Source organism: Choloepus didactylus (genome assembly GCF_015220235.1).
Source record: "Choloepus didactylus isolate mChoDid1 chromosome 25 unlocalized genomic scaffold, mChoDid1.pri SUPER_25_unloc1, whole genome shotgun sequence".
Classification (NCBI taxonomy): Eukaryota; Metazoa; Chordata; class Mammalia; order Pilosa; family Megalonychidae; genus Choloepus; species Choloepus didactylus.
Genome location: NW_023637606.1, coordinates 2,526,129 through 2,546,564, shown reverse-complemented (window position 1 = coordinate 2,546,564; position 20,436 = coordinate 2,526,129). Strand labels below are relative to the sequence as shown.

At 54.7% G+C, this 20,436-nt stretch overlaps 1 protein-coding gene across 10 annotated transcripts in view; it reads right to left on the bottom strand.

The window, feature by feature from the left end:
- The window catches only part of CELF5 (CUGBP Elav-like family member 5), a 53,234-nt gene that overhangs the window by 18,331 nt on the left and 14,467 nt on the right, over positions 1–20,436 (bottom strand). For 5 of the 10 annotated variants that reach the window (XR_005214961.1, XM_037824133.1, XM_037824131.1 and 2 more), the window contains exons 2-6: positions 16,657–16,739; positions 6,121–6,172; positions 4,369–4,497; positions 2,543–2,625; positions 536–682 (exon numbers count right to left, since the gene is read on the bottom strand). Coding sequence is in view for 8 of the 10 variants with exons in the window: in XM_037824133.1 (XP_037680061.1) it covers positions 536–682; positions 2,543–2,625; positions 4,369–4,497; positions 6,121–6,172 (411 nt within the window). In the remaining 2 variants the exon portion in view is untranslated. The remainder of the gene's footprint in view (positions 1–535; positions 683–2,542; positions 2,626–4,368; positions 4,498–6,120; positions 6,173–16,656; positions 16,740–20,436) is intronic. The other 5 variants (XR_005214962.1, XM_037824137.1, XM_037824135.1 and 2 more) reach the window with 3 other exon arrangements.

The following is a 20,436-nucleotide window of genomic DNA, read 5'->3' as shown; positions in this document are numbered from 1 at the left end:
GAATTGAGATTTAGACCTGGGGTCAGGGCTCAGTCAAGAATCAGGGCTCAATTAGGAACTGGGGTTCAGCCTAGGATCGGGACTCAGTCACTCAGTCAGGGTTGAGTTTGTCCAGGGTCAGGTCTCAATTTGGGATCAGCCTAGATTTGGGGGGTTAGCCAGAATTGGGGCTAATCTAGATTTAGAGGCACAGCCAAGGTCAGGGACTCAGTCCAAGGTTGGCTTTTTGTTTGGGATTGGAGCTCATATCGACATTGGGGGTCAGTCCAGGGTTGAGGATTTGGGGGCTCAGCCTGGGTTTGGGCCTCAGCTCGTGGCTGGGGGCTCAACTGGGGCTGGGGATCAGGGATCAGCCTGGATTTGGGGGCTCAGCCGCAGGCAGGATTGGACTGAGAGTCAGCGATGGAGGTGAGCCAGTAAGGGGGGCACAGAGGCTGACCCCCCAACAAGGAATGGAGGGCGAGAGGGACTGGGCCGCCCCCAGGTGGGCACGGGAGCCCCGATGGAGCCGGGAGCCAGGGCCCGGGGCACTCACGGCCTGGGCGTAAGCACTGTAAGGGCTGAAGGGCAGCGTGAGCGAGGGCGTCAGGATGCCCAGCTGGCCCACCATCTGCTGCATGCGGCGCAGCGTCCGCTCCTTGTCCGTGTCGGCGAACTTGACCACCAGGCTGGAGGAGGCGCCCTGTGGGGCAGCAGCAAGCAGGGAGGGAGAGAAGGGCGGGGGCTAGCCAGGACTCGGGGGTCCCTGGAACCAGCCAGCGTGGGCTTCTTGGGTGAGGGCTGTGGATGCCAGCCGCTGCCAGCCCCGGCCACAGCGCATGGCCAGGGGCCCCAGCTCAGGTGGAGTGTCCGAGTGGGCTGTGTCTGAGGCCCAGGTGGATGATTCTGCACCTTTCACCCACACCTGAGAACAGGTGAAAATCCAGCCAATGGGCAGAAACACCTGGGGCCCAGGTGGAAGACCCTGCACCTGTCACCCACACCTCACACCTGTCACCCACACCTGAGAACAGGTAAAAATTCAGCCAAAGAGCAGAAACATCAGGGGCCCAGGTGGAAGACCCTGCCCCTGTCACCCAGACCCTGCCCCTGTCACCCACACCTCACACCTGTCACCCACACCTGAGAACAGGTAAAAATTCAGCCAAGGAGCAGAAACATCAGGGGCCCAGGTGGAAGACCCTGCCCCTGTCACCCAGACCCTGCCCCTGTCACCCACACCTGAGACCAGGTAAAAATTCAGCCAAGGAGCAGAAACACCTGGGGCCCAGGTGGAAGACCCTGCACCTGTCACCCAGATCCTGCACCTGTCACCCACACCTGAGAACAGGTGAAAATCCAGTCATCAGGCAGAAGAACCTAGGATCCAGGTGGATGGCCCTGGACCTGTCACCCACACACCTGAGCGCAGGCAGAGAATCCAGCTGGTTGTTGTGCCCTACACAGCTGGATAACCCCGTAACTCTTGCCCACACAGCCCGGAACAGGCAGAGGATGGAGCAGATACAGGTAGAGGACAGACATCAGCTACCAGCAGGGAAAGAGGACCCAGCTTTACTGGTGCACTGCGGCCCCAAACAAGCAGAGGACACAACCTCAGAGGGGGCTCTGAGGTGATGGTGGCTATCAGAGACTGTCACCCACAAGCCTAACAAGCAGGGGGTACCTGTGCACCAGGTAGAAGGGACAACACCTGCCCAACAGCTGAACTGAAACATAGACATCATGCCAACAGGCAGCCATGGGCACAAATAGAACATGGGAACAGACCCCAGAGAGAGCTGGGATCAGATGCCAAGAAAGCACCCACCCGGTCACTCACACACACACCCATAAAGTCAGCCCACACCCCGACCTTGGGGCTAGTGAAGGAAAACGTCTTTGCTTTCAGACTGTTCCCTCCCAGTGAGCAGATCCCCAGCAAAATGTACACTACAGTCTCCCCAGTTGAAGCCCCTGTCTTTGCTTACATGTTCCCTTTGACGGAGAGCTCACTCCCTCCCATGCCTGCCTGCACCATCACTGAAACTGACCTGTCTCCTCCCCTCCTCTGAAGACTCCATGGTTCCTGATGCCCTAGGAGAAAGCCCAAGCTTCTCAGCCTTGCCACCCACACCTGAGGACAGGTGAAAATCCAGCCAATAGGACCATCCTCCAGTGCCGTCTTGCACTGTTCCTCTCCGGCTGCCTGTCCCCACCTCCTCCACCTGGCTGTGCAAATCCAACCCACCCTTCAGGTCTCAGCCCCTCTGGGAACCCTCTTGTACACATACTCCCACACTCACCTGCACACGTACACACACCACCACAACTCACACGATACATGCATTCACACCCATACGTGCACTCATCCATGCACAATCACACACACACCCATTTGTACCCACTCACACCACCACCTCTTTCTCCACCTCTGTGGTCTCTAAAGAGGATGCAGGGTCTACCAGATGGCTGGGGTGGCGGTGCGCTCCAGCCCGTCTGTCTGTGTCCCCGTTGCCTCCCTCCCATGTCCACCACCAAATCCAGGGAAGTGCCTACTCACCGGCATGGTCTGGCTGCCATGCAGGGCATGGATGGCCGCCTGGGCCTCCGTGTGAGAGGAGAACTTCACGAAGGCACAGCCTGCTTCAAGGCAAGGAGAGAGGGTGAGGGTAAGGGGTCTTTCTGGGTGAGCAGGGGACACAGGACAGGGGCTGGGAACCCTAACAGGCAGCCAGTGTCAGACCCAGAGGGATGGGGTCAGACGATCAGAAAACAGAAAGACAGTGGCTACGTGTTCAGACAGACCGCCAGACAGCAAGACAATCAAACAGCCAGTCACGCGTGGAGTTAGTCAACCAGCTCGTCACCCACACAGCCAGCCAAGCAGGTATATAATCAGAAAGTCAGGCAGCCAGACAGCCATTTCGACAGTCCGTCTGAGGGTCTGGGAAACAGTCAGATGGATAATGAGCAGTCGGTGAAGGGGGCTGGCTTAGGGAACACCCGCCAGCCACGGACACCATGAGATCCAGACAGTTACAATTGGAGATGCCCAATTAAAATGACACAGACCATCAGACACAGGTGCAGAGAGATACACAGGAAGATACACAGATCCTACAGGAAGAGTCAGGCAGAGGGAGATCAGACACCACCAGACACAGCAGACCCAGACAGACAGAGGCACAGGCAGTCAGGACACAGAGCCGGAGACCACAGGCCCAGGCAGATCCAGGCAGACAGCCACACAGGGAGAGTCAGGCAGACAGACAGCTAGAGACCACAGACAGAAGCAGACATAGACACACAGGCAGAGTCAGGGGGACAGACAGCCAGAGACCACAGATACAAATGAACTCAGAGAGACAGCCACACAGGAAGAATCAGGCGGACAGACAGCCAGAGACCACAGACACAAGCAGACATAGACAGACGCACAGGCAGAGTCAGGGGGAGGGACAGCCAGAGACCACAGATTATGAATGAACTCAGAGACACAGCCACACAGGAAGAGTCAGGTGGACAGACAGCCAGAGACCACAGACACAAGCAGGCAGATTCAGGGGGATGGACAGCCAGAGACCACAGATACAAATGAACTCAGAGAGACAGCCACACAGGAAGAGTCAGGCGGACAGACAGCCCAAGACCACAGACACAAGCAGACATAGACAGACACACAGGCAGAGTCAGGGGGACAGACAGCCAGAGACCACAGATACAAATGAACTCAGAGAGACAGCCACACAGGAAGAGTCAGGCGGACAGACAGCCAGAGACCACAGACACAAGCAGACATAGACAGACACACAGGCAGAGTCAGGGGGATGGACAGCCAGAGACCACAGATACAAATGAACTCAGAGAGACAGCCACACAGGAAGAGTCAGGCGGACAGACAGCCAGAGACCACCGACACAAGCAGACATAGACAGACACACAGACAGAGTCAGGGGGATGGACAGCCAGAGACCACAGATACAAATGAACTCAGAGAGACAGCCACACAGGAAGAGTCAGGTGGACAGACAGCCAGAGACCACAGACACAAGCAGACACAGACAGACACACCAGGAGAGTCAGGCAGACAGACAGCCAGAGACCACAGACACAAGCAGACATAGACACACAGGGAGAGTCAGGTGGGCAGACAGCCCGAGACCACAGATACAAGCGGACACAGACAGACACATAGGCAGAGTCAGGGGGACAGACAGCCAGAGACCACAGACACAGGCAGACCCAGAAAGAAACAGCCATACAGACAAAGTCAGGCAGAAAGACACCCAACCCCAAGAGGTAGGTAGCATCAGGCAGACAGTTGGTCCTGGGGACCGGCCAGTCCCCGCCCCGCCCCGGTGCCAGCCGGAGCCCGGCGGCCATCACCTTTGCTGCTGCCATCGGGCCCGCGGAGCACAGTGCACTCGTCGATGACCCCAAAGGGCTGGAACAGCCGCAGCACATCTTCCTCCGACTGCTGCTTGTTCAGCATCCCCACAAACAGCTTCCGGTCCCCTGGGGGTGGAGACACCCACCTCAGCAGAGTCCCCGGGCCTCCCGGCTGTCTGCAGGGTTTACCAGGCTCCTACACACACACAGGGGCCCCAACAGCCTTGCCCTTGGCTCCCCCAAGGGAGAGTGGAGGCAGCCGGGCAAGGAGGGGTGGGGGCTCGGGCCCTGCCGGGAACACAGCCAGGCCCTCCCCCTGCCCTGGGTCTCTGTCGCCCTCCCAGGGGCCCGGAGCGCTCCCACCTCCTCACCTTTGCCCCCACCCTCCAGGCAGAGGATCCCCCCACACTTGTGTGCTCAGAGCCCCCCACAGTACCAGGGTTAGGAGTGGCCTCAATTTCCCCCAGCCTGACTCCCTGACGGTCCCTGCAAAGCCCCCTGCCCGTCCTTCCCGGGGGCTCAGGAGGGGCCAGCCGATGTTCAGCCAGCGAGTGAGGGCTTTGCGTGCCCGGGACTGGGTGTCCGGGGAGCCTGGAGGCCGAGGGGACCAGCTGGGAGGCTGGGGTGGGCGGCGGGCTAGGCCCTGCGGGGGTCTGGGGCCAGGGGCTGGGCCGGCCTTTCCAGAAGGAGGCGCCAGAGACACCCCCCCCCCCCCGGGGAACTGCACTGCTCCGGGTAATCAGGAACTTGGCAGGTTCGTCTCCCAGGGATGCTGAGCTGGGTTACCATGGAAACCCGTTCTCGGGCAGCTGTCAGTCATGGGGGTGGGAGGGAGAGAGAGATGCAGAAGCAGAGGGGTTGAGAGTCAGAGAGAGAGAGAGAGAGAGAGAGGGAGAGAGAGAGAGAGAGGGAGGGAGAGAAAGAAGACAGAAATGGAGACTGAAGACCTCATCTCTCCACTCCCCCCCCCCCCAACCTGGCAGAGCTGGGGTGGAGAGAGTACAAAAGTAGCTCCCAGCCCAGCTGGGGTTTACCAGGCTCCTACACACACACAGGGGCCCTAACAGCCTTGCCCCACACACTCCCAGGCTGACTGTTCTCCTTTGGGCCCCCCAAGATGGAGAAAGGGTACTGAAATCTCCAGGAGCAACAGGACTTGGATCCCACGGCCAAATGTCACTCCCATGGCACATCCCCACCCAGGGGTCCGGCCTGCACACCTGAGCTCAGAGGCAGCTCCACGCGGACACCTGGGCTCCCAGCTTGCATGCCGACACACCCCAGCATTGCACAGTCAAGCACACACGCTCAAACACGCATGCCCACATACGAGCTGGGCACAGATGCAAACATGCCCACATGTGTGGACACACACACACACACACACACATGCAGTGCAATCCACAGCCCTTCGGGGACCCCCTGAAAGGAGTGGGGTGTTTCAAGCTCTAGGGCCTCAACTGGAAAAGCAGCTGGGCTTGGCTGGATCCCCGTCCACCCCACCCCACCCTGCCTGGGTCAGGAAGAGGGCACTGCAGCCCCCTCACCCTCCTAGCCCAGCCAGGGGCCACTGCCTCTCCGGGCACCATCAGCTGTGCCCACAGGCAGGTGCTGCATGAGTGCAGAGAGGCCAGCCCCAGCCCCCCAGGCCTGCCGAGACATGGGAGGAGGTCTCCCTCCTTCCCCCATTCCTCCACCAGCCCCCAGCCTGGGGAGGGAGGCTCCTGGCGGCCATGGAAAGATGGCAACTACCTCCGCGGCTTTCACTGTCAGCAGGCTTCACCTGGATTGGCCGCGCCATCTGTGGAGAGAGAGGGCAGGGGGAGTCAAGGTCAGCGATGGAGGTGGCATGGGTGGGGGCCATACCTGAGCTCCGCCGGGCACCCCACAATGGACCCTGCATGATTGGGGCTCCCTCCCATCTCCCCAGCCCCATCAGCCACGGGATCCCCCAACAGCAGATTACACCCCAGTCAAACCGAAGGACACCCGGTCCCACCTCTGGGACTTTGTTCATGCTGTCTGGCAAACTCTTAGTTAGTCTTCAGAACCCAGCAAGAATGTCCCCTCCTCCAGGAAGCCTTCTGGCCTCCCCAAGTGTGACAGATTTTACAAAGATGGCCAGCTCCTCCTGTCCCTCCAGGAACTGTAGGCACACACCTTTGTGATGTGACTTTGTCTCCTCCCGTCAAGAAATGGAGTCTGTCTCCCAACCCCTTAAACCTGAACTTAGCCTTGCAACTTGCTATGGCCAATAGAATGTGGTGGAAGTGACATTGTGGGAGTTCTGAGCCATGACCACAAGAGCTCTGGAACTTCCACACATATCCTCATGGAGCCCATGTGAACAAGCCCGGGTGGGCTCCTGGAAGAGGGGGCAACCAGTAGCTCACTGCTGGAAAGACCACTCCCTCCATCCCAGTTCTTCTAGCTGGCAAACTCTTAGTTAGCCTTCAAAACCCAGCTCCAAACGACTTGAGGGTCCTTGACTTGCCAACCCAGTCACGGACAAATAAAACGGTTGTCACATCAAGCTACTAAATTTGAGGTCATTTGTTACTCAGCAGTAGCTGACTGCTACATCACGGTGGATACTTGTAGCCAGCTCTTATAAGCTTCGGGGTGGGGGGCTTGGTGAGGGCTGTCATGCCGCAGTGGACCAGCCTTCCATCTGGACACACCGTTCTGGACACCTCTGCCCCCAACGCTAGGCAGTGAAAATGACATTCAATGGAAGAAATCCTTCCCTATGCCAATATATCCAGCTCTGGGTATGAGCTAATGTCGACATTTGAGAACAGACTGGGAGAATGACGGAGTAGAAGTGGTACTTGCTTCTCCACTGGTCCTGGGACTGAATCCTCCCCCAACCTGTTTCTGGCAAACTCTTACTCATCCTTCAAAACCCAGCTCAAAAGCCCCACCAGGCAATCCTCCCACCCCTCTGGGGGGCCTCAAGGGAGCTTGCTGAACTGAATTGGCCAGAAGGAAATGACCAGCTCCCACCAGCACAGAAAGACACCTCCCAGGTCAGATCCCCCCACGTCCACTCAGCCCGCTGGGCTCTGAAGCCCTTTTCACCCCCACTGATTTGATTCGGTGTCTGGCACAGAGAAAGCAGTCAGTCCTCCAAGCCCCCTCCGTCAATCTGAGACCCCTTGTGTTGAACCCCTCCCCTCTCAGACGCCGCGCCTCTCTGAGATTCCCTCCCTTCTCCGAGACCCTCCCCCTCTTTAAGCCCCCACTCCCTTTCTGGGCCCCTCCCTCCTCTGAACCCAGCCTTGGGAGCCCTGGAACCAAAGAGGCCTGTCTCCTCCACCTGATTCCCTGAGCCAAACCTTCCTGCCACCCAGCCACACCCTCAGTGGGACCCTGCTCACCTGGGAAAGGCCCCACCCATGCCTCCCTACCCTCACCCAGTCACCTACCCCCCACCCGTCATACACACACACACAACCGGGTACCACACCTGGCTAGCTGAGATTATTTCAAACAGATCGGACCAGCTTTGGGGCTGGGAGCACACTGGGGGGGGCAAGTGGAGGTGTGGGGTGGAGGGGGGGTACCTGAGCTTCAGCCTCCACCCCCCACCCCCACCCCACCGTTCCCACCCCGCCTCCACCGGCCCTCACCTCCTCCCCTCTCCTAGCACCTTGGGCAGATGAGGATGGGGGTTGCCATGGCAACGCTGATTCACCACACGGAAGCTGGCAATTGTTGTTGCCATGGAAACCGCCTCTTAGGGGCCGAGCCCAGCTCCTGCCTTGCACAAAAGAGATATTTAAATATAATCTTCTGGAGATGGATGAGCGGAGGGAGGGAGGGAGGGAGGGGGCGGCCGTGGGGAGGGGATCTCCCCCCCCACATCCCCGCACTCTCCACCCCCACCCCCCCACCGCATCCTTGGGACCTGGGGTACCTGCTCCCCATCTCCCCCACCTTCCGCCAGCCGAGAGATCCCCACCCGGTCCTGGCTCAGCGTGGCAGGGGCGGGGACAGGAGGAGGGCGCCCTGGTCTGGCCCAGAGAAGCCAGGGGGGCCGCCCCCTCCCCTCCAGCACCCCCATTCCAAAGCTGATGGACAGAGGAGGCCCCGACGCCCCCTCCCCGCGCCCCCCGCGCCCCTGCCTTACCCACTGGCCGGCACGCTCGGCGGGGCTGCCCGGGAGCCCTGCTGCAGGCTGGCACCCACGGGCCACCGCCCGCCCGGCCGGCCCCGGGGCGCACCAGGGCGCACAGGCGCGCACACGCCGCACGCACGCTCCGGCCCTCGCTCCCCGCGCTCAACACCCGCCGCAGCCGAGCCAGGGGTGGGGCGAGCCAAGGGGGGAGCCGGGTCCCCCACCCACCACCCCTCCTGTCGCCCCTGCCCGCCCATCTGGCTCTGCCCACCTCCTTCCGGCTCCTTCTCTCCATCTGTCCCACCGAGGTCTCTGCCGAGTGCCCTCCCTCCCTCCTCCACCTTCTCTGGCTCCCCATCGCTACATTCCTTCCCTGCCCCCTCCCTTCCTCTTTTCATTTATTCACCACCACTCCCAATGGGTCCCGGACTGAGTAACTTTGGAACCCCAGAGAGGACCCCAACAGTCTGGGGAGGAAAGAGCCAGGGCACAGAACCCCTACCCACCCCTCAGCCCAAGCAGAGTCAGGGCTGGGGCAGAGGCTGGGATCCAGAGGGCAGTGAAGGGTGGAAGGCAATCCTGGAGCAGCACTAAAGATGGAAAATCTGCAGTGGGTGTTGGTGTATGAGTAGGAGTTTGCTGGTGGAGGGGGTGGAGACAATTTCTCAGGTTGGAGCCACACCTACATCGGCCGACTCATTTAATCTCCAAACTTCACGGGAAGGAAATCTTCATTCCCATTTTACAAGATGGGCCAACCAAGGCCAGAGAGAAGGGGGAGGTCAGAAGCCGATATCCGGGGGACCTCATGTTCTGGGAGTGTCTTGAGTCTTTGAGGTAGGGTGGGGGACATGGCTGGAACTGTGGGATCCCACCTTTGCTCTTTCCAGCTTGTTGGGTGACCTCAGCCAAGCCATACATTGCTGGAAAAATGGGGTCCTTCATGTCCAACCTGAATATCTTACAGATGGGGAAACTGAGGCCCCTGGGGGAAGGGACTGCAGGAGGCATCCCTGGGGTAGTCAAAAATTCTCCTGGGTTTGCAGTTTTGCTGTTAGAAGCTGCAGAGTCTGGGCAGGCTCCCATCTGAGGCTCTTTCTCTCCAGCCCAGCCTCTAACACATGGACTGCTCCTCTCTCCTGCTCTAAACCCTGCCATAGCTCCCTATTGCCCTTGGGGTCAAATCCCAGCTCCTCATCCTGGCATTTGAAGTCTCTTTGCTGCTGTACCCCAGCCACTCCTCCCTCTCCTCTCACCAGGGCCTGGGGCATTGCTGGTGAACTTTCTGGGTTGGAATGTGCCCCCCTTCCAACCCCACCCTCACCCTAAAAGCCCCCTTTAATACCGCCTCCTCCTTGAACCTCCTTCTGGCTATCCATCTGCTTCCCTTGCTTTGCCAGGATTTTGTCTTCATTGTGCCCCCTGCACACACACACACACTCACACACACACACACAAATGACCACGGATTCCAGACTCAAAAAAGCTTGTGCCAGGCTGTGGCTCAATGTCCCCAATTTACAGTGGAGAGAGAACAGACCCCGAGAGAAGGAACTGCTTGCTGGCATCACACAGCTTCACGGCCTGGGAGCTTTCATTCCCTCATCTGGCAGGTATTTGCCAAGACACGTATCACCTCCCGGAAACCTCAAAACGCCTCCTTTATGGTCCCATTTTACAGATGAGAAAACCGAGGCCAACAAATCGTTAGACCTTTTGACAACTTCAGCCCTGCCCCCCTCCCTCCTTTCTCAGATTTGGCTTGACCCGGGTCAAGTGTGGGGGTGACTCCTGCTAGGGGGGCCTCCCCAGACCCCCTGTGTGCACAACAGGGTTTTTCAGAAGGGGATCCAGCCCAGAGCATTGGCCACATCTGAACTAGAAGAAAGTTCTAGTTTGTGGGGGGACAAGCTCATTCCTTGTCTAGGTGTTTAGATAAGGAGAGGGGTGGCCACTGGGTCTGGGGTACCCCCTTGCACCCCAACACCTTCACGAGGAAAGAGATGGCATCTCCTCCAGTGGCCCGGCCCCTCACTGGTCAGGAGATGGGAGCTGGACCTGCCCCTCACCACTGCCCTTGGGGGGTCCCTTCCAGCCCCTGGAACCCCATGCTTTGGGGAGAGGGGGTGGCACCCCAGGATTTGACAGTGCAGCAAACAGCCTCTGCTGGATTCCGAGGTCTCACTCAGCCTCAACTCTAGGGTCCTCCCTCCATTCTAGATTCTATTCTGGGTTTCGGTTATTCAATTTAGAATCTTATTCCAGAAGGCTGAGATTTGATTAAACAGTATCCCCCATGGACGTTGCTTTCGCACTATCAGAGGGAACCGAGAAAGGAGGGTATCACTCTCTCTTCAGAAGGCAGCACTGGGGGGTTGCAGCATTGGGGGTGCCACGGAGTGAGGACAGAGCCAGCAAATGTCCTGGGGTCACCCCCCTCCCGGTTTACAAAAAAATAAAAAGACAGAAGCGTCCGCTCCATACTTTTTCGCCAACAAACATGTGCATATGGAAGGTTTTTGCAGGGTTTTTTTTTTGGGGGGGGGGTGCAGGGGAGATGACAGCTGTTGTGGTTTCTAGTGTGACCCAGCCCTGCCACCCTGACTCACAGGCTGCGGGTGTGGGTGTTTGCAAGTGTGTGAGCCCATGGGACGGGCTTTTCCAGCACGGGGCCGACCTCGTGTGCGCGCTGCTCCATATTCTGGAGAAAAACCTTCCAGGGGGAGCTCAGATGCAGCCGAACGGTGAGGGGGCCTCCCGCCCCAGCAGCCCCTGTCTGCTCCTTGGGCAAGTTGCAAATGAGTCTCCAGTTTTCACCCTGAAAGCAGTGCTGATTGCATTTCTGTGGGCGTTCTCAGGGGAGGGGGGTACCCCAAAAGTCAGCCCCTTTGCTAATCAGGCTGGTGTTATCCACCGAAGCTGAGGCACCCGCTGTGACCACAGCTGCTGGGTTTGCTCCCAACAAAAATGGGACAAGCATCCACTGAAAGGTGCAAATGGAAGCTGAGCACGAGATCCCCTTTCATGACAGCCAAATACTGAAAGCAACTAATGTGTCCATCAGTGGGAGAATGGATACGTAAATTACATATTTCTGTGGTGGAATATCATATGGCAATGAAAAAGGATAATTGCCAATATCTGCAAAAACATGGATGAATTTTATCAAAATCATATTGAAGGGGGGGAGAAAAGAAGACACAAAAGTCTACATGAGATACGATTTCACTCACATTAAATCAAAAGGAAAGCAGGCAAAAGCCGCCTAATGTTTTAGGGATGTATTCATAAGTGGTAAAACGATGAAGAAAAGCAGAAATTGGTTCCCATAAACATCAGGAGACTGGCTCCTTCAGCAGGGAGAGAGGGAGTTGGGGAGGGAAGGGACACAGGATAAGGGGTGCTTTCTTGGGGGTCTGATAGAGTAGCACTAGCGGGGATGTTTGCTTTGTTATTATTTGTGTTATACATGCACTTTTTTGCAATGGTGTGGTATTTCTTGGATTTTAAGAAATATTGCTCTAAGCCTGGCTCCACCCTCAGAGGAGGGTTGAGAATGGCCCCTCATCTCCAGAAAAGAGATCAGGGGCTAGCTTGCAAAAGCTGAACTGCAGAAGCCAGAGGTTAGAGGCTGTGGAGTTGGAAGGCTCTGAGCTGAAGTCCCTCGCAGCCACCACCCTATTGCATGACCACAGCTGAGTCCCTTTTCCACTCTGAACTGCAGTTTCCACCTCCACCAAATGGAGCTGGGAGCAGCCCCACCCTCCCCAGCAGACTGGGATTTTTACAAGGTGTCAGGGCAGTGCTGGGGCACGGTGATAAATTATAACTTGGGCTCCTTGTGGAAAGCTGGGGAAACTGAGGCTCAAAGAGGAGCACATTGCATGAGCTCCCCAAGGTGAGCTAGTGTCTAAGAAAGACCTGGAACCTGGCAATCCAGGTGTATTAGGTTGCTGCTTGAACATGCCTGCTTCCCCACCTAGATGTGGAGTGACTCGTGAGTAAGCCCCTGTGTCTTTGCATCCCCACAGATCTTTGTGTGAAGTAAGAGCTCCATATAACTGGAGATTGGTTGCATTAATCTTGCCCTTCTCTTGCTCTGGTTTCTAGACTCTAGATCTGTGCTTCCAAAATGGTGGCTGATGCCCCAAGTCTAGGACATTCTAGATTTGCAATGTCCAACATGGCAGTCAACCCCGAGTCTAGAACATTCTAGATCCACACCACCTGGTGTGGCCTTGGACCCCCGTCTAGAACATTCTAGATCAGCGATGACCAACATGGTGGTTGACCCTGGTCTAGAAGAACATTCTAAATCTGCAAATGTCCAGTATAACAGTGGACCCTGTCTAGAATATTCTTGGTCTGCAATGCCCCACATGGTAGTTGAATCCCAGTCTAGAACATCCCAAACATTCTAGATCTGTGCTGCCCACCAACCATGTGACAATTTAAGTTTAAATTTAAGTTTATTAAGATTATGATAGCATTAAAAATTCAGTTCCTCAGCCACAGTTGCCATATTTCAAGGGGTCAGTGGCGACCAGAGGCTAATGGCCGCCATGTTGGATGACACAGCTCTAGAACATCTCCTTTACAGTGGACTAGAACAGGGATCTCCAAACGACGGGCCGTGGACCTATTCCTGACTGCCTCCTAGGGTTGTAAATAAAGTTTTATTGGCACACAGCCATGCCCATTCATTTACCTGTTCTCTATGGCTACAACTTCAGAGCTGAATGGTTTGTGGCAGAGGCTACACGGCCTGCAAAGCCTAAAATATTTAGTTTCTGACTGCACCGTAAACGTTTGCTGATCCCTGGTCTAGAACATTTTGGAACTGCACTGTCCAACATGCTATTCACCAGTCACGCATGGCTATTGAGAACTTGAAATGGGGCTCGTGCAACTGAGGAATTAAATTTTAAATTTTGTGTAATTATAATTAAAATAAATTTCAATCTAAAAATGGATATCAAATTCTGTCCTCGGAAAACTTTTACGTATATTTAGAACAACTTGGGCATGCAAAAGTGCTTTTTCAGCTGACAATTTTATAAAACCCAAACAGATCAAGCGTTTCTGGTAAAAAATGTTAGCATCTACATCGAGATGTCTTTTGAGTGCCAAATGCACACCAGATTTTAGAGTCTCGGTAGGAAAAACAAAAAACAAACAACAAAAAGAATGTGAAAGAGCTCCTTAATAATTTTTATATGGATTCCATGTTGAAATGCTAAGATTTTGGATATCTTGGGTTAAAACGGAATGCTCATTAAAATGAATTTCACCTGCTCCTTTTTACGTTCTGAATGGGCTACTAGAACATTTTAAAATTCAATGTGTCGCTTGCATTTTATTTCCATTGACAACACAGCTCTAGAACATTCATCAGCTAGCTACGTATTCTCCCTAACCAGGGTTTCCCACTTCGGTGCTGTTGGCACTGGGGTCCAGAACGTTCTCTGGGGTAAGACGTTGTCCCGTGCATTGTAGGGTGTTGGGCAACCTCCCTGGGTTCCACGTCTTGATGCCAGTACCTCCCCCCACCCAGTCGTGACAGCCACAAATGGCTCCAGACACTCCAGGATCACCCCTGGTCCAGCACCACCCCTAACCTCTTCTAAACTTCATTAAGCAACCGAGGCTCTTGCGTGTCCCCAACTCTTGCGCCGCACGCAACAACATGCTGGGTATCTTCCTGCCTCCGAGCCTTGGTACGTGTTCTCCACACCACCCCATCTCTGCCTCCATCTGTCAAATCCTCCATTTTTCAAGACTCAGCTCAAATGCCTCCTCCTCCGAGAAGCCACCAGGCTTGCCCTCCACTAAACTCTCAGCACAGGTCACCCACGTCTCCCCAATGCTGCCCGTACACCTGGCCATTCCTTCTGTGGTCACCCCCTCTACTGGGTGGAGTGGCGGCCCCCAAAAGGACATGCACACGTCCTGCCCTCCTGGACTCTGCGAAAAGGACCTTATCTGGAAATTGGATCTTTCTTTGCTGGTGTAAGCATAATTAAGGAACTCGAGATGAGATCATCCTGGATTCAGGGTGAGCCGTAAACCCAATGACAGGTGTCATTATAAGAGAAAGACAGGGAGATTTCAGAGATGCCAACACAGAGACCATGTGAAGACGGAGTGATGTGGCTACAAGCCAAGAAATGCTAAGGATGCCCGGGAATCACCAGAAGCCAGGGTAGAGATTCACCCTGATTTTGGTTCTCTGGCCACCATCATCGGAAGACAATAAATTTCTATCGTTTAAAGCCACCTGCTTTGTGTCATCTGTCATGGCAGCCCTTAGAGACAAACACACCCCCTGACCTTACCACCTCCAGCCCTGCCTCCTAAATGCATCCCGAAGTCAACGGGTTGTGTCTACGTCTGCTGCCCCTGCTTGAGTCCAAGAACCCCTCTGCTGTCCCTGTAGCCCTGACACCCTCTCTCTGCACATCAGTCACTGAGAGCTTTTAAAAATGGAAATCAAACCAATTCTTTCCTCTCCTTGTAACTCTCCCACAGCCCCAGGTGCCCTGGGAATAAAATCCAAGCTCCCCACCACTGTGGTCTTGCAGCTATTTCTTTCTCCCCCTTACTCCCTTCCCACTCTCTCTGTCACTCACTTTGCTCCACTTGCTACCTCTTTATGTCTCCCCAGATGCATCAGGCTCAGTCCAGCCTCAAGGCCTCTGCACTGGCTGTTCCCTCTGCCTGCACACCCTTCCCGCAGATAGTGCTCGGCTCCCTCCTTTGGGTCCCCTCCTCGAACAAGCTTTCCCTGACCTCTCTCTCTAACTGGAGCCCCCAGCTGGAATCACTGCTCTGGGAGTCACCCCGTTTCTTACCTCAAAGTTGTTTTCACCATTAGAAAGTACCTTATTTGTTCACTTGTTTGGGTTTTGTTTGATTGTCACTATATTCTCTGTGCCTGACATACACTAGGAGCTCAATAAATGTTTGTTGAATGAACGAATGGGCACTGGAGACCCAGCCCAGGGCCTGTCCCCAAGGGGCCCCCAATCCAGCAGACACCCCCAGCCCCATGGGGTCAGGGATGGGCAGAGGGAGAAGGTGACGGGGTGTCATCTTGAAGGTAGTCAAAATTCTCCAGGTAGGGTGGGCAGTGCCCTGCAGGGGTCCATGGAGCTAGAGCCCCAGCTGGGTCCTCAGTGCCGGGGAGGTTTCTCTAGGAACTAGGAACTGCCAGAAACCAAAATGTAAGGGCTTAGCGTCTCCAAAATCATGGTCCGTTTTATACATACACTTTTCATAATCCCCACTCTGACCTGGTTAGAGAAATGACGGAGAGAAGGAAAATCGAGGACCCTGAGGGCTTCAAGGAAGAAAGCTCAGAAGAGGCAGTGTTGGGATTTGAACCCAGGGCCCTGGGTACCACAGAGGGACATGGGAGGAGGCGGCCAATGGGGGTGTGGCTTCGCTGGGCAGAATGTGGGGACCACGGGCTATGGAGGTGATGGGGAGCCAGGAGGAGACCCAGGCTGCAAGGAGTTGCCAAGGCTAGTTGGGGCTCTGCCATGTCTGGGGGAGAGGGAGATGGGGGGGAAGGCTTGGGTGTCCCCCGGGGGCACCCATACACAACAAACACAGTTCTCAGTCCTTAGAAATCCACTGTGACCCTGGGCACTGTGTGGACCGACATGCCCTACAGTTTCCAGATGGTTCTGGGAGGTACTGGAAGAAGGTCCAAAGAAGGGGGGAGAGTGAAGTTGGGGTATTTATTCCACGGGATGCCAGGTCGCCTTTGTTCCCTCTGCAAAATGTCACCTCCTCAAAGAAGCCTTCCCTGACTACCTTCTCTACTGTGTCTGCTTCTGCCCTGTTATTCTCTCCCAATGCTGAGGATCAGGGAGGTTAAGTTACTGGCTCACTGTCACACAGCAGGGATGGGTTGGAGATAAGAGAGGAGCCTGCTGACGTTGCCCTCACCCCACACCCCGGTTCTGGCATGAAGCATAAAGCCTGCGTGCAGTCGGGAGCCAATAGATGCTCACTCTGATGATGATTCTGCCCTTTTTTTGGGTCCAGAGCCAAGCAGATTTTCACAGCCGATCCCGGGAAGTGCCTCAGACCCTCCCGAGGTGGAAAGCACCCCCTCCATCCCTCTCCCCCCACCCCAACAGACCCCAAACAGCACTCACCCCAGGCAGGGTCTTCTGTTCGTGCAGGGCAGTCTGCGCTTTGATGGCGGAATCCCTGGCACAGTAGGTGAGGAAGGCACAGCCTGGCGGGAACAGAAATGGGGCGCTCAGAGGACTCTGGAGCCACTTTGAGGGGAGGGCAGAAGCAGTGACCTAGCCCTCTCCTACCCGCACTCACACTCCCCAAACGGTGAGGCAGAGGACGGGGGCAGATGTTAATTAAATCCATGGCTGACACTAAATGAAGAGACACTAGGCACGCTGAGCTGAGTGAGGAGTTGGGGTGGGGGTGCTTTGGAAGTGCAGCTACCCCAAAAGGAGGGTGGGGGGGCCCAGCAGCCCCAAGGAGCCAGTCAGGGCCCCTGGCACTGGGATGGGGAGCAGTGGGCCCTGTTGCCTTTCTCGGGCCTCAGTTTCCCCCATCAGAGAGGATGGTCCAGCCATGGAACATAGGATGCACTAGTCATGGGATGGGGGCAGAGCTAGAGGGCTGTGGCAATGCCGCCAGGGGCAGGGACCATCCGGGAGGCAAGGGATGGGGCTAGCTGGGGGTCCCAGAGCGAGGGTGTGACTGGGAGACATCCTGGGGTGGGGGGTAAGGGGCTGAGAGTGACAAGACAGAGAGAAGCAAGAAGAGAGATGCCCCAGAGAAAGAACAAGACCAAAGGTGTTTTGAGAAATCTTTGTCCAGGACAGGCTGGCGGTGGCAGCAGGATGTCAGATCTTTGGACCCCAGCCCACCCCCCAGCTTTGCATCTCAAAGCACTGAGGGCCTCAGTTTCTCTGCCTGTGAAATGGGGTCATCAGTGGCTGCTCTAAAGCCATTGGACCCCTTGCCTCCCCAACCCCAGCTCCCCCTCATGGCCCCGGGTCTGTCTCCCTCCCCACTGGGGCTCCCCTGTGATGAGACCCCTGAATGTCCACTTCTGCCCCTGGGCTGGGTGGTGGGGAGGGGTCTGCCCCAGGCCTGAGAGGGGGTCCACTCGGAGCCCTGGGGAGAGGCTGGAGACCAGACAGAGCTCAGGACAAATTTCCAGCATGTAAAAAACCCAAACATTTATAATTGGGATATATTACAAACATACTCCCCTAAAAGGTGAACAATGTAACAAACAGTGAAAAGCCATATAACCATCTCCCCGGTCAAGAAAGAGAACACGGAATCTAACACAAGACCTCATGTCCCCCCCACTTCCCCAGACGTGACCGCTCCCCTAGCTCTCCTGGTTCCCACATCTTCACTTTTATTTATGATTTTTCCCCATCTGCATCACCAATCAATGTCATTGAGCACTTCCTGCTTTTGAACTGATAGAAATGGAATCATAACTACGTGTGCTTTTGTGAATGGCTTCTGTCACTCAACATAAACTCGGCAACAGGTGGTAGAGTGTTTTTGGTGATTAACTCTTTTTTGTTTCTGCAGAGTATTTTATCATATAAATATACCACAAAATGCCTGTGAATGGGCATTTGAGTAGCTTTCACTAATGAACTGCTGTGAGTATTCACTTATACATAATATTTTGTGACATAGAGGCATACCCAGGTACAGCCAGCAATTCCTGCAATTGCTGATCATAAGATCAGCATATGTTTAGTTTTTTTTGTTTGTTTGTTTTATTCTGATCAATTCTTTCAAACACATTTCCAAACTTAGTTGCATCAATATATACTCTTTCCAGAGGGTATGAGAGTTCTAATCATTAGTGCTTCATCTTCACCAACACTTGATTTTTCCAGCCTTTTAAATGCTTGCCATCATGGTGGGTGTGTAGTTGTATTTCATTGAGGTTTTAATGTACATTTCTACAGTAATTAATGAGTTGGGAGCCTTACTGCTTTGTAGGAGTTCTTTATATATTCTGTATACTTGTCATTTTTTGGATTAGAGGTGATGCAAAAGTCTTCATCCACCACTCCATGGCTTCTCTTTTTGGCGATTCTATTTTCCAAATTTAATTCCCCATGGTTTTCAGGGAAAGACATGCTAAATTAGCCTTAACACCTGAGAGAAATCAGGCACAAACGGAAAGAAATTGGGCGGCAGGCAGATAAAACACAGGGCAAAAGCCTTCCTCCTAGGATCTTTTCTTGCCTGCGGAGGGTCCATCTGCGAGAGACGGAGGGTGCTGACCCCAGAGGGCAGGGCTGGGACCCCCCAACTACCCTGAACCCGCTAGGTTTGCACAAAGAGAGAAAAAAACCCGCAGATCGCTGTCCCTGGTGCTGAAATCCTTTCCCACGCCTTCCCCGGTTTCTTGGCCCAATCTTTTCATGGCCTCTTAGCTTTTCTTTCTAGCTGGTGAAAATGTGTGACGGTTACCCTGTCTCTGAATAAATAGAGCCTTCACATATGGTTACCAGTCAGCAGAGACTTTTAGTAATTTTCATAAATTTCAGTGGTTTTTAATACTAAGAAGCTAATACTCAATATAGCACTGACGCCGTTTTAACAACTGTATGTATTGACTCATTTAATCCTCATAAAAACTCCACGAAACAGTAGCTACTATTGTCCCCATTCTACAGATGAGGAGGCTGAAGCACAGAGAGGGAAACTGATTTGCCTGACGTCACACAGGAAATAAGGGGCACATCCCTCGAAAGAATGCACACTCATTACTGGGAATACACTGCTTGTGGTTTGCCTTTTTTTTTCTGATTTCCCACCTCCTCCCCTAGGACGTATGGGGAGGGTCACAGGCCCCTACTGTAGTTATCTCTCCGAAGGAACTTCCCTGGGAGGTTTGAGGAAGTTTGGGGTCTGACCAAATGCTGACCTCGTTTCAATCGTGAGGGAAGTGGTCTGCCACGTTTTAGGCTCAGAGGGACCCTGCCAGCCTCAGCTTGAACCACAGCCCATCCAAAACCCATGCTGGATGAGACTCTCACCCTGATCCCAGCCCCAACCACCTCCATCTCGCATGCTAGCCCTGTCGATGACAAGGGGCCCAGGGCTGGGTGTGCAGCAGCCTCTCCCCACAATGGCTGAGCTGGAGAGGGGGTTCTGGAGGGATGGGGGTAGGGAGAGAGGGCGGCCCCACCTGGGAGAACCGACTTCCCAGAATGCTCAGTCCATGACCATCCCTTGATCATCTTCTCACTCGCCCCTAAGTTTACAGCCTGGAAGTCACACACACTGCCCACAAATTTCTCAAGGTCCAAGTGACAGAGCAGGACTCTTGGTGGGGGGAGGTAGGGGAGCATTGGGGAGCAGGAGATTTGCTCAATGTATGAAAGTTTTCCTGATAACTACATCTGCCTTATCATAGCTCTCTTGGGAAGGAGGGAGCTCCCCGTCCCTGGAGGCAAGCAAGCAGAGGCTACACAGAGAGGGAGTTTCTTCACCTGGAAATCTTGAAGGTCCCTCCTCACATCAAGCTGTTTTGCTGTCCACCCCGAAGGTCTGAACTTTTGTGATTTTATGAGTCCAAGTTGTAATAATTATAAAAGTTGATGTCAATTGAGCACGAGGCATCTTAATGGGCATATCACCAATATTACTCCTTTGAATTCTCGGATCGGTCCAAGAGGATGGCACTATTATTTGTATTGTTGTTCCCTTTTACAGAGGGGAAACCGAGGCACTGGTCATTGAGTCATCTGCCCAAGGTCACACAGAGATGGGGTCAGAGGTGGGACTGGAGCCCTGGAACTCTGACTAGAGTTCTTATCCTTTGCCACTGCTAAATCCTCCCTCTTACAAAGGTAATAAAAATAACAGCTGATTACTGAGAAAGTTGACAGCCAGGCCATTCTGCTTTCCCCTCTCCCCTC